General features: G+C 40.4%; 1 protein-coding gene across 1 annotated transcript in view; it reads left to right on the top strand.

Moving 5' to 3' along the window:
* Window positions 1-14,269, top strand: part of LOC150087426 (cilia- and flagella-associated protein 44) — a 577,933-nt gene that overhangs the window by 91,551 nt on the left and 472,113 nt on the right. The window contains exon 5 of the mRNA XM_090372063.1: window positions 7,333-7,447. Within this exon, the coding sequence (XP_090228189.1) occupies window positions 7,333-7,447 (115 nt within the window). The remainder of the gene's footprint in view (window positions 1-7,332; window positions 7,448-14,269) is intronic.

The raw sequence follows: 14,269 nt of genomic DNA, 5'->3' as shown, positions 1-14,269 counted from the left end.
AAGTGATCACAGAGTTCTACGGTGGATGACGATGAGAGAGATAGCAGCAGTTAAAGGCAAAGGAATGGGTTTTAATTTCAGAGAAGGAAATTACGATGCCTTAAGATACTACATGGCCTCTATTAACTGGGTAGATATCTCGCAGAGAATGAATACATTTGAACTGTGGTATGCTTTTAAAACATTAATCACAGATGGCTTGAATGCGTATTTACCATTAAAAAAATACTCCACGAGGAGGGTTCCAAATTGGATGAATGGTGAAGTTGCCACATTAGTTGAGCAGAAAAAGGTGGCATGGAAAGGTTACAGAGCAATAAAAAGTACTGAAGCCTATAACAGCTACAAGATGATCTGTAAAAGAGCCACAGAAAAGATTCGACAGGCAAAGGCAGTTTATGAGAAATCACTAGCAAACAGAGCAAAGAGGGGGGAATAAGGAATTCTTCACATATATAAATGCCAAGAAGAGCAGGACAAACCAGATCGGACCTTTACGTAAGGGAAAGACGATATTATTAAATACACCAGCTCCCGTTGCAGATGAACTCAACAGTTATTTTGTGTCGATATTTATAAATGAAAAACCTTTAGTGGCAATGGGAAATTGTGGGAGCGAAGTTGAAAAATATGTAATTAATGATATTGAAATTCCGCAAGATTATTTAATGAAAAAACTTTCGAGCCTACAGGTTAGTAAGGCTCCTGGAGTTGATGGAATATACCCTATCATCTTAAGGGAGGCGGCAAGTGAGTGCATTGAACCATTGAGGCTAATTATGCGAGCATCACTAGACACTCTGGGGAGATTCCCTTGGATTGGAAAAGTGCCAATGTATCTCCCATACATAAGGGTGGCTCTAAGAGAAAGTGGGAAATTATCGACCTGTCAGTCTAACTTCATTGGTAGGAAAATCATGGAGGCAATGATCAAGGTTGGAATTCAGAATCACTTGGATTGAACTGAAATTCTCAAGGATACTCAGCACAGTTTTGTAAAGGGAAAATCATGTTTAACAAATCTGGTTCGCTATTTTGAAAGGGTCACTCACGAGCTGGATTTAGGGAATAATTTCGACATTGTTTATTTAGATTTCAGCAAAGCTTTTGACTCAGTCCCACAAGAGCAGTTGCTTTATAAGCTGGAACAGGTTGGAATCATTGGGAAAATCTTTAGATGGATAGCAGGATGGCTTCGGGACAGGAGGCTGAGGGTTGTTATAAATAGCTATTCCTCAGATTGGGTTGATGTAAGAAATGGGGTTCCCCAAGGATCAGTATTAGGACCACTGTTGTTTTTAATTTTCATAAATGACATCGATGAAGGGATAGAGGGCGTAATGTCTAAATTTGCCGATGATGTTAAAATTGGTAGATTAGTTAATGATCACTGTCAAGCTGAGCTTCTTCAGAGAGAGGCTTAGATAGACTTCAGGAATGGTCAGAAAAATGGCAGCTATGCTTTAATCCAACAAAGTGTAAGGTATTACACCTGGGAAACAGTAATCCCAAAATAACTTATTCACATGGTGGAGTTCAACTAAACCCAGTACTGGAGGAAAGGGACTTGGGTGTTACAATACAGTCAGGCATGAAATTCTCTGATTGCAACAGGTTGCAAGGAAGGTCCTTGGTGTCCTATCGATGATCTATTGAACTTTTGCAGGTAGAGATGGGGATGTGATAATCCCATTATGTAAAGCTTTTGTTAGACCACACTTGGAATACTGTGTTCAAGTACATAGACCACACATAAAGAACAACATCGAGCTTCTCGAAAGGGTGCAAAGACGGGTAACTCGCCTGGAGAGACCGGCAAAAGGGCGTCCTTATAAAGAAAGGCTTTGAATATGTGGGTTGCAGAGTTTGGAAACTAGACACCTTAAATGTGCTAAGGCAATTTGATTGAGGTGTTGAAGGCTCTGAGAGGCATCAATAAAAGGAATGAAGATGAAATTTTCAAGATTATAAATGATGCTAGAACTAGGAGACATAAATTCAAGTTACGGGGTGAAATGTTTAGATTGGACTGCAGGAAGTTTTATTTTAGCCAGCAAGTTATAAATTACTGGAATAAGTTGCCTACATTTTTTTTTTTTTTTTTTATGTGAACCCCAAACACGAGAGGTATTAGAACCTATAGTTCTAATATTAGAGGTATTAGAACCTACCGTTCTTGGGTTGGAGTTTGAAAAGACAAAAGAAGATATTTGTTGACATTGGACTTGAACTTCTGTAGACTGTAATTTTCAGGAAATACGTATGAAGGAAGGTTGTTCCAGAAAACGGCAGTTGAATGAATAAATGAGGAAGATGAAAAGTTGGTTCTGTGGGTTTGAAGTTGGACAGTAAATGGATGTTGGCTGGTTGGCTGGTGGCGGAAATTTGCCTTTAGCCAGCGGGTGGTTGGTTGGTGGAACAGACTTCCATCCCTTGTGGTGGAGGTTGATAGCCTAAATAAGTTTAAGGCTCAGCTGGACAGGTATTTTGAACAAACAGAGGGGTGAAGTGGAAGTGGGTTTTTTTTTGGCTGATGCTGCATAAGCCTGCTTTCTTGCATCAAATGCCTCTACTAATGCTAATGCTAATACTAATGCTATTCTTACTCTTACACAACCCATGTGTTTACTTGTTCCATGATGACTCCCAGCAGCTCTTGAAATGCCCAGTATCTTCCTTTACAGGCTGCTGCTCATTCCAATAGAAGCTGTGTAAGAATCAATTTCACCTCTGCCTGTGGCTATCGTTAATCTATTAGTCTGTGAATCCCCCAAGCTAGAAGTTTTTGACCCACTTAACACTGCCTCAATAGCACAGCAAATATTCCCTGCACCCTTTCTATTTAAGCGTATCCATCCCTGTTAACAATCATAGACCACACTGAGAAAAATTCTACCCCATGAGCAATCTCCAGGACTGAATTGATTGACAAGGCTCTCATCGTACTCCCTACTATCATTGTTTTGTTATTTGGCTTTCAGGAGCATTAGCAACTAAGGCCATATTGGTCAAGGATATGCGGTGGTCATTCCCTGACCTTTCCGCATCCTCCGTATTTGGTGGTGACGGGGCTCGAACCCCGGTCTAATCAAGAAGTGTGTGCTATGAACTGCTGCTCCTTCCCACCTGGCTACGGAGGCGCCCCCTCCTATCATGTCTTGGCAGAATCGGAGACCAATCGTTCAGGTTGGATTAACAATTTTGTTTGCCACGTACCCGAACCATTTCCACTTCCGGTTCTGCCCATGTGCCGATAGAACCACGTGGAGAAATACCACGTGTGGACGTACTGTGAGCCTGCTATATAAAGAGATGCTGCAAGAAATCTTATTACTGTTGAACAAGGGAGCTGACGCTCTCAAAAGCATCAGGTTTTTTAACACTTTTAACTTTTATATTTTAGCATATTTTATAGTAAATGATTTGAATTTATTTTAGGTTTTAGCATTCTGTAATATACAACCATCAATTTATTATAAATAATTTGTTTTTTGATATTATTTGTATAAACTTCATTTACAGTAAAAAAATTTTTTAATGGTCGGCGTATGAGTTTATTTATTCCTAGACATGAATTTACCCGACCTCAGAGTCCTCTTTCAGAATAGTGTAGTCAGTTTGGTGTGACATAAGCACTGGGAAAAAAAAATTGAGAGTAGGAGTGTGTTATAGGCCTATAACTCCGATGAGTATAATAAACAACTGTACATAGAAATAGAGTGGATAGGAAATCAGAGTGTCTTATAATGGAAGATTTTTATTTCCCAGATATCTTCTCTGACTAATTTGTGTGTTGCTCACTCACACACTAGCAATGCTTTTCTGGATTTATTGGATGATTGGCGCCTGCATAGCCAGGTGGGCAGGAGCAGCAGTGCGTAGCACACGCTTCTTGATTAGACCGAGGTTCTAGCCCATGACCACCAAATTCGGAGGATGCGGAAAGGTCAGGGAATGACCAACGCATATTCCCAGAGCAATATGGCCTTAGTTGCTAATGTTCCTAAAAACCAAACAACAAACAATTGGATGATTGTTTTCTACAACAGCATTTTTGGGAGGAAACTAGAGGGAGTAATACCTTTCATGTGATTAACAGTTGTGATTCTTCATGCATTAAGAATCTGCAGATAAAGGAACTACTAGGCAGAAGTAATCACAGTGTGCTGAAGTGGGATTTACTCAAAGAGGTAACTACCATCAGGGGAAAAGGGAAGGGTTTTTGCTTTCGTAAAGGTGACTGTGTTGGTCTCAGACAGTATTTAAATTCTATACGGTGAGACCAACTGATGATGTTACCAACAACAAATTCAAAATAGGAAGCATTCCAAGATTTAATTTTGGAAGCCACTAAGCTTTTCATACCAACCAAGAAATTTTGTTCAAGAATTGGACCTAAATGGATGTCAGATGAGGCTTGGCAAAGAAGAAAAATGCATGGGATACATAGAAATTAACAGGTGACACAGAAGCCTATGATAGATATAAGCTGGTCTATAACCTAGTCAAAAAGGAGGTTAGGCAGGCAAAGGCAGATTACGAGAAATCTTTGTCAAAGGATACAAAGAAAAACAGCAAAGAGTTCTTTACTTATGCAAACTCTAGAAGGCAGGGGATGAATCAGATTGGTCCACTTGATATTGATGGTTGAACTGTTGATGATCCTGCTCAGGTTGATAACAAACTAAATGAATATTTTGCATCTACATTCACAAATCAGGAGATATTCAGGGTGTGGGGAATGCCAGAGGTGTATTAAACACTGGCAGTAAGCTAGATAGTCTTGTAATGGCTGAGAGTAAAGTGGAGGAGAAATTGTTGAAGATAAACATAAAAAAGGCACCTAGGGGATGGAATCGATCCAGTTATATTAAAGGAGGCAGCAAAGGAAGTAAGCAAACCCTTAGCCATAATTATGAGAGCTTCCTTGGACTCAGGGGAGGTACCCATGGAGTGGAGATGTGCAAATGTGACCCCAATTCACAAAGGGGGATCAAATGGAGACACAGGCAATTACAGACCTGTTAGTTTAACTTCTGTTCCAGGGAAATTCTTCAGTTATAGCTCAGACACAGCATGGGTGTGTTAAGGGGAAGTCTTGTCTGACCAATTTGATTGGATACTATGTTGTCACAAAGGAACTGGATGCAAAGAATAATTTTGATATCATATATTTGGATCTTAGAAAGGATTTTGATACTGTTGCACATGGAAGACTGCTACACAAATTGGAGGAGTGTGGCACTGGAGTCGAATTGTTGCTATGGATAAAGGGATGGTTGAGTTAGACAAGACAGAGAGTGGTAATCAATGGACACTTCTCTTCGTGGACTAATTTTATTAGTGGACTCTCCCAGGGTTCAGTGTTTGGTCCATTGTTGTTTTCTGTATTCATATGGTATATGAGGCTTATTGTCCAAGTTTGCATACAATACGAAGGACGGCAAGGTTTTTAATGGCACTAATGACAGTACACTGCTGCAACAGGATCTAGAAAAGTTGAGCAGATGGGCTGAGAGGGGACAACTGAGATTAACATTGGCAAATGTAAAGTACTGCGTATGGGTAGCAGTAACCTCAGAGTAATGTATCAACTGTGTGGTACTACACTGACATTGGTAGAGAGTGAAAAGGATCTGAGGGTAATTGTGCAGACAGATATGAAGTTTTCTGAGCAGTGCAGATGGTCTGCAATAGTAGCTCATTGTGTCTTGTCAATGATATACAGGCATTTTTCTAGCAGGGATAAGGAGGTGATTATTCCCTTGTATAAGGCAATGGTCAGCCCACACTTGAGTACTGTATACAGGTCTGGAGGCCTCATTTCAAGAGGGATGTAGAGCTGCTGGAACGAGTACAGAGAAGGGCAACAAGATTAGTGAATGGAACAAAGGGTTGCTCTTACGAAGAAAGGCTTAAGTTTTGCAAATTACTGTGTCTGGAGACTAGGCACCTGCGAAGCGACCTGATTGAGGTGTATAAATTCTTAAATGGATTGAACATGCTGAATGCTGATGGAATTCTTCCTCTTACTCAGAATAATTGCCTGAGAGGACATGAATCCAAATTGAGGAAAGACAGTTGCAGGATAGATGTGTGGAAATTTGACTTTAGCCAACGGATGGATGATTGCTGGAACAAACTTCCATCTGTCGTTGTTGCAGTTGATTGCTTAAATAGATTCAAGGCAAAACTAGACATACATTTGGAGCGAGTATTTGGAGTCCTCATATCCCCACAATCTAGCAGTTTCTTAACCACCTAACACTGCCTTGAAAGCATCAGCAAATATTCTTGCATCCTTTCTATTTAAGTGTATCCCTTCCGAGTGGAAGCAGTATTTCCTGTTAGCAAGCACATACCACGTTGAAAAAAATTCTACCATTCAAGCCTTGCACAAGCTCTCCAGGGCCGAATTGATTGGCAAGGCTCTCATCATAATCCCTCCTATCATGTCTGGGCAGAGTTGCAGACACTTTCAAATTTAACCCTGACTGCGACTTTTTTCCAGCATTGACCTGTACTTGTTAAGTAAATTTGCAGATCTCTTACTCTTATGGTCATTTGTGCCAATGTGTACAACAATATTTGTTCAACAACCTTTGGTTCCCTTAAAATATGATGTCTGCTCTACAATGTCATTAATTTTTGCCCCTTGCAGATCTACCCTGGTCCTGTTCCACCATCCTTTTTGCATAATATATTCCCCGTCTCCCTGACAATAGAGTCACTGACAATAACTAGTTTTTGTGGGACCAGTGCATTTTGCCTTGGAGATTGCCTCTGTGTTGCCTGATGCACAGGACTGAGCTCTGGTGTTGAGTTGGGCAGCTGAAAGCTAGGTGGGTCACTCATATTAATTTCTTCGAAGGCATTTACCTTACACCTCAAACTCTTTTAGACACCCATTAGAATGCTGAGTTGGCGCCTAATTTCTTCACAGCCTCTGCACCTAGCATACACAAAAACATCCTTCTTGGCTAGATCATGATCTGGTTTCAGATCTGTCCAGAACAGATCTGCAAATGTATCACATATCACGCATTGTATTTGACTGTGATTCATTGAAGAATCTCCCCCTTCGGTTCTCCCTCGATCCACAGCACACTGGCTATCCTGTGAATGCTGCTTTGCTGCTTTAGTCTGGGTCATGATTCTGTTAAATATAATTTAATTAACAATGAACTTTAATAAAATTAATAAATTTTACTTAATTAATTGATAATACTATAGTAATCTAACAGATTTCTAATACAGTGCTATGTTTTTCGCTATCTAGTTTTGCTAGTTTTAGTTTTACCAGTTTCTAGCCATTGACTGATTCTCTTTTAGATTCTGGAAAATGTCAAGTACTTTTACAGGACTTAAATTGCAAGGGGAGATAGGAAGATTTGGACGACTAGAAATCTCTGATATATACACTTCTATTCATTTACCTGATGGAAAGGTGAAATATTTGAATTTCTTTAATAATTTTAATTCACAAATTTTTGATATCTTCAGTGATAAATTATTTATATATTCTTTTGGAATTAAAATTTATTATTATCATCATTATATTTAAAATATTAGATTTTAAGATAACATTTAATTGTTTCTTTTATACCGGAAAATTACAGCAATTATTTGAACCTCAAATAACTTTTTCATGATTTCATAAGTCTTATAAATTACCTTCTGTATGCAAGAATTTGTGGATAATTATATGTTATGAATAATTATTCATGGCAGTCAAAGGGTTAAAGAGAATAATTAATAACTGAATAATTATATATACAAATAGTGGTTACCCAATGTGTCATAGCTATTAATGAATATGTTTCAGATTTCCCCTTCTTTCTGTATGTGTTTTAATGTGATTCTAATGGAAAATATATTGGATTCATGTATATTGCCCATTGTTAGTTAAAACTACCATATTCCAAAATCTTCCACCATGGTGTGGCTAGACAGCTGATTTGGCATAGTTATTAAAGAACAGGGAGGGGCAAGTGCAGTTTTTTGGGGGACAGAATTTTAGTTTTTCCACTTTCAACTATGCACAAAGTTGTTGATTTTTTGAACTCAACTACTTCATTCAGAGTGTGCCACTTCACGTGGTGTGCCATTTAGTTCATCATGCATTATATCTATGACCAGTGCGTGTGTTAAAGGACTGTAATAACTCACTAAATAACTTTATTAACATTAGCATTAGTAGAGGCATATGATACAAGAAATCAAGGTTATGCAGCATCGGCTAGAAAAAAAGAAAAACCACTTCCACTTCACCACTCTGTTCGTTTGAAATACCTTTCCAACTGAGCCTTAAATTTATTTAGGCTATCAACTTCCACGACAAGGGATGGTAGTCTGTTCCACCAACCAAGTACCTGCTGGCTAAAGGAAATTTACACACGTCTTTTTTTTTTATGTGAACCCCAAACACGAGAGGTGTTAGAACCTATAGTACATAGTACTGTGCTTGGGTTGGAGGTTGAGAAGACGAAAGAAGATATTTGTTGACATTGCACTTGAACTTCTGTAGATTTATAATTTTCAGGAAATATGTATGAAGGAAGGTTGTTCCAGAAAACGGCAGTTGAATGAATAAATGAGGAAGATGAAAAGTTGGTTCTGTGGGTTTGAAGTTGGACGGTAAATTGATGTTGCTGGTGGCGGTACTTGTTCGGACTGTTTTGAAAGAGAGAGCGGGAATTATAGAAGCCAATTCAGAAGAACAGTGCCCATGGAAGTATCTGTAGAAGAGGCATGCAGCAGCAACAGTGCGTCTATGAGAAAGTGAGTGGAGAGACTCTGTTAGAGATGAATCATTAATTAATCTAACTGCCCTCGTCTGAATGGAATCAAGAGGCCTGAGAGAGGTTTTGGGGGCACCACTACAGATGTGGGAACAATATTCCATGGCAGGGCGGATTTGCGATTTATACAGAGTGAGCAGCTGTTTGGAAGAAAAGTAATGCTGAGAGCAAAAGAGAAAACCAAGTTTTTTAGATGCAGAGGAAGCAATATTTGTAATGTGCTTGTCCCAAGAGAGATTAGAAGTCAGGGTAATCCCCAAAAGAGATATATCATTTTGCCTAGAAATCGGAGTGTCACTAAAGATAAGCATAGGAGCAGAAGAATCCTTTTTGCGAGATATAAGATAAGATTCAGTTTTACAAGGGTTGAAATCAACTAAGTTGTCTTTGCCCCACTGGAGAATTACCTGAAGATCGGAATTTAAGGAATTGGTAGCAGATTTTCGAGAAGTTGAAGCTGATTGAGCAGGACAAGGTTTTTCAAAATGGAAAGTTGAATGCAATGTGCTATCATCGGCAAAACTATGGATAGGATTTCCAGTCAATGGAAGAAGGTCATTGATATACAAGAGGAAAAGAGTAGGGGGAAAGAACTGAACCTTGGGGGACAACGGCATTAGTGGAGAAGTTAGAAGACAGAGAGCCATCTACCATCACATGAGCGATCACAGAGAAAACTGGATAACCAATTACTAAAAACAGTTGGCAAACCATAAGATGGAAGCTTGTTTAGAAGACCATCTTTGCCAAACACAATCAAAAGCCTTTGAGATGTCAAGAGCAACTACTTGTGTTTCACCGAACCTTTCCATTGAATTAGTCCATAAATGGGTAACATAAGCCAGAATATCACCAGTGGATCGACACTGACGGAATCCATACTGGCGATTGTTGATCAAACAGAAAGTTTCTAGGTACTTTAAGAGTTGGCGGTTAATTGATTTCTACATTACTTTAGAAAGAGTAGAAGTAATTGCAATGGGACGATAATTGGATGGGAGGGATTTGTCACCCTTTTTAGGAACTGGCTGGATATGAGCAAATTTCCAAGAAGAAGAAAAAACACCTTTGGAATAAGAAAGTGAAAAAAGGCGGCAAAGAATAGGAGTAAGTTCAGGAGCACAGGTTTTGAGAACAAGTGGAGAAATGGCATCAGGACCTGGAGCTTTCTTAGCATCAAGATTCATCAAAATCCTTCTGATATCCTTTTGACGGAAGACCACAGGAGGCATTGAATGGAGTGTGTTGGGAATGGTGGGAGGTGGTTTACCAAGATCATTAATACATGAGCTTTAAGAAAAATGGGATGCTAGCAGGTCAGCTTTATCCTTTAACTGAAGTGACAACAGAACCATCTGGTTTGGACAGAGGTGGGAGCAGAGATGGGGAAAAGTTGCGGCCAATAGCTTTGGCAAGAGACCAGAATGCTCGGCTACCATTAGGGCAAGAAGCAAGTTTCCTACTCTTAGCCTGTTGAAACTCAAGTTTGGACTGATTAATAACCGCTTTACAATTGTTGCGAGCTTTGGAGTAGGCAGAAAATGAAACTGAAGAATTAGAAACAAGCCAATTACGATATGCAACATTCTTCTCTTGAACAGCCTTAGTACATTTATTGAAAAACCAAGGTTTAGATAAAGGACGACATTTTAGAGTGGAGTGTGGGATAAAGGATTCCATTCCTGCAAGAATAATTTCACTGACACGATCTGAGCAAACATTGACTTCAGAAGTTTTGAAACAGTAATCTGACCAAGGAAAAGAAGAAAAGAAGTCTCGCAGGTCATCCCATTTTGCATTCTTGTAATGCCAAACAACACGAGGTTGGTAATAGCCATGAGATAAAGGTTCCATTGGAGAAGAGACAATCACCAAGTTGTGATCTGAAATGCCTAAAGGACCTCTCACTTCGACCGTGTACTTAGAAGGGTTGTTTGCGAGAAAAAGATCAAGGGTATTGGCTGTATGATTAAGGTTGTCCGCTATTCTTGTAGGTAAATGAACAATCTGTGCTAGGTCATTAGTAATTGCAAAAGCCTCAGCATCTCGACCTGCTGGGTCGGTGTGACTAGAAAACGGAAGCCAGCTGGAGTTGTGAACATTAAAATCACCAAGGAAAATTACCTCACTGTTACGAAAGTTGGACTGGAGAAAGTCAAGTTACAGTGAGAGGAAGTCAAAGAGCTCCAAGTGATTAGTGGAGTTGGGAGAATGGTAGAGACAACAGATGAATTTGACACAATGAGGTAGAGAGATTTTAAGCCAGAGAAGATCAAAGAGAGGAGATTCGAAATTGCCAAGTCTCTGAGAGGGAATATCAGAAGGGACATATGCACAAGTACCACCTTTCAGGCGAAAGGAATCATACAGTGAATAATTTGGGCATCTGAGATGAGCAGTAGTTCAATCAACCGATAACTGAGATTCTGTCAGAAAAAGTACACGGGGTTTGGCAGACTGCAAGTGGAAATGGACATCATTGAGATTAGAATTGAGACCACGTATATTTGTGAAATGAATTAGGAAGTTCTGGGGAGGTTTAGATCTTTTCGCAGATAAGCTTGCTCTATTAGTTTGACAATTCATGGTGTATTCAATAGTAAGAAAAAGTGGGTGGGACATACTGTATGAAGTAATGAAATTTTTGGATATGACGTACATGTGGTAAGAATATACCCAGATCCTTGACATAACGTGGCCTCGACAATGCTCCCCGCATACACACTACTCGGACTCCCTCCAGTCACTATCTGGCAGAGTAGAGGTAGCAAGATTATACACTAGCTGATCCGGAAGCCTCCTAGAGAGTTACCAATAGTTTCGGTCCGGTGTACTAACTAGCGGCCGGCCTGCGAACACCGTTTTAGAGCTGTACCCTCGAAATGTAAGGAATATTGGATCTCGCCACGACATTCATCATAACCTCAAAAGTCATCAATCATACTGCATGATGGAAGAGATAGGAAAGGGGTGACCGGAACTTAGCTCTAGAGACTAAACATGGGTTCCACCACTTCAATCCTCCAATAAACAAAGTGGTGGTATTTCACCGGTTGATGAGAGTCATCTAACACCTAGTACTGCCTGGTAACATAGAGGGTCGGCGTTCCTCCATGTGGTGTGGGCACCACACCTCGACCTCTGCTTACGTTGGTTCACACCTGGGTGGTCACCCACCATGTACTTGTGCATGGAGGTTATACCCAGGATTACTAACAGTCCCACCATCGTGAAGGTGCAAGCTGAGGATTTGGCTGTCACAGACCGTCCGAACTTCGCCGAAATTAGGTCCACTTGACTTGAGTGTCACCCGAATATCAGTTCCATCCGTATTTTAGACTCCCAGGTAGCAAGTGCAGCTTGTCTGGCATATCTAAGAGAATGTCTGTGACAACCTCAAGGACCGTCTATCCTACATCTGTCTTTCCTCAATCTAAATTTTTGCCCTCTCAGGTGATTATTCTGAGCAAGAGGAAGAATCCCATCAGCATTGAGATGCTCAAACCATTCATGGCTTTATACACCTCTATCAGATCACCTCGCTGGTGCCTAGTCTCCAGACACTGTAATTTGCAAAACTTAAGCCTTTCTTCGTAAGTGTACCCCTTTACTCCATTCACTAATCTTGTTGCCCTTCTCTGTACTCATTCCAGCAGCTCTACATTCTTCTTAAAATGAGGCCTCCAGACCTGTATACCATACTCAAGGTGTGGTCTGACCATTGCCTTACACAAGATGATAAGTACCTTCTTATCCCTGCTAGAAAAATTGCTGTATATCATTGACAAAACACTATGAGCTACTCTTGCAGCCCGTCTGCACTTCTCAGAAAACTTCATATTTGCCTGCACAATTACCTCCAGGTCCTTTTCGATCTTTACCACTGTCAGTGTAGTTCCACAGATTTGTTACATTGCTCTGGGGTTGCTGTTTCCCATATGTAGTACTTTACAGTTGTCAGTGTTAAACTTAATTTGCCATCTCTCAGCCCATCTGCTCAACCTTTCCAGATCCTGTTGCAGCAGCATAATGTCAGTAGTGTCCTTGACAACCCTGCCAACCTTTGTATCGTCTGCATACTCGGATGCTTGATATACCATCATCAGTATCATTTATAAATACAGAAAACAATAATGGACCCAACACTGAACCCTGAGGGACGCCACTAATACATTACTCCACTATGAGCAGTGTCCATTTATCATCACTCTCTGTCTTCTCTCCCTCAACCACCCCTTTATCCATAGCAGCAATTTGTCTTCAATGCCACACTGCTCCAATTTGTGCAGCAGTCTTCCATGTGCAGCAGTATCAAAAGCTTTTCTAAGATCCAACTATATGAACCCCCAAAAATCCGTTATTATGGTTTTTTCTCTGAAGAAGTGTCCCACATCCATACAACCCTCACTGCAGGGTGCAGTTATTCCAAGTGTTACTAAACACAAAGATCTCGGTGTAACCTTCGACCCAAACCTTAGGTTCAACTGTCACATCGAATGTGTTCTACGCAAGATCAACCGAATGCGCTGGATTGCCCGTCAACATCTTCTTCATAACACAGACTCAAGAACCACAGTTAGATATCTGGAAACCATTGTGTATCCTACCTTTCTGTATGCCTCTGAAATATGGGCATCCGCAGTACCTTCTCTCATGAAGCCCATCTTCGCCAGTGAATACTGGATATTGAAGTGGGCAACCCACAAACATCGACTCCCCCTCAGCAGAGGACCACCAGCATGGCCGACCAACTCCAAATCCCGCGGCTGCCTCAAATAATCAGCATGAGGAGAACTGTGACCACAGTCAAAATGCTGGTTGTCAAAATCAACTCCCCTGACTTCTGGGATATATGCCAGTGGCATGTTCCACTTCCTTCCTTACGAGCCACCCCTCTTCTTCAGCTACAACGAAACATGCTGAAGATCAGTGACAGATTCCTACCTGGACAAGTACTTCCTACAGTACAAGCCCTGCTAATGATCAGAGTTGACCTCCAGAAATTCGCTTCTGATCGCAATTACAGGCGCTCGTTGGCCGAACTTGTTCCCCTTTTGTTTGGCCCCTGATGTCGACTCATACTGATATCTCCATCTGCTATCTCCTATGAGGCGCATAACGGCACGTCGCAGGCAAATCGACGAACTGTCTCACAAGAAAATGCAATACCGAACATCAATTTGGCACTGTGAAATTTTCTGACTTGTGTGAATATGCTTAAATATGTGCTTTGTACATATGAACGTGCACATATATTGGTGTACTGTCTGCCTCACAACTATGTACATACTCATATCTATTGAATGGCTAATGCTACGTTTTTAATTGTTATGTAATCTTTTATACTGCACAAATTTTTATACTGTACATATTTTTATATTACCCTATATCATTGTCAAACCCCTGGCCTCCTGGCTGTGGCGGGCACATTATTGTATCTGTATCTTTACTGTACAATAAAGATTTTC

The sequence above is a fragment of the Mastigoproctus giganteus genome, chromosome 4 (genome assembly GCF_048544385.1).
Source record: "Mastigoproctus giganteus isolate SK-2022 chromosome 4, ASM4854438v1, whole genome shotgun sequence".
Taxonomy (NCBI): Eukaryota; Metazoa; Arthropoda; class Arachnida; order Uropygi; family Thelyphonidae; genus Mastigoproctus; species Mastigoproctus giganteus.
This window is presented reverse-complemented; position numbering and strand designations above follow the sequence as displayed.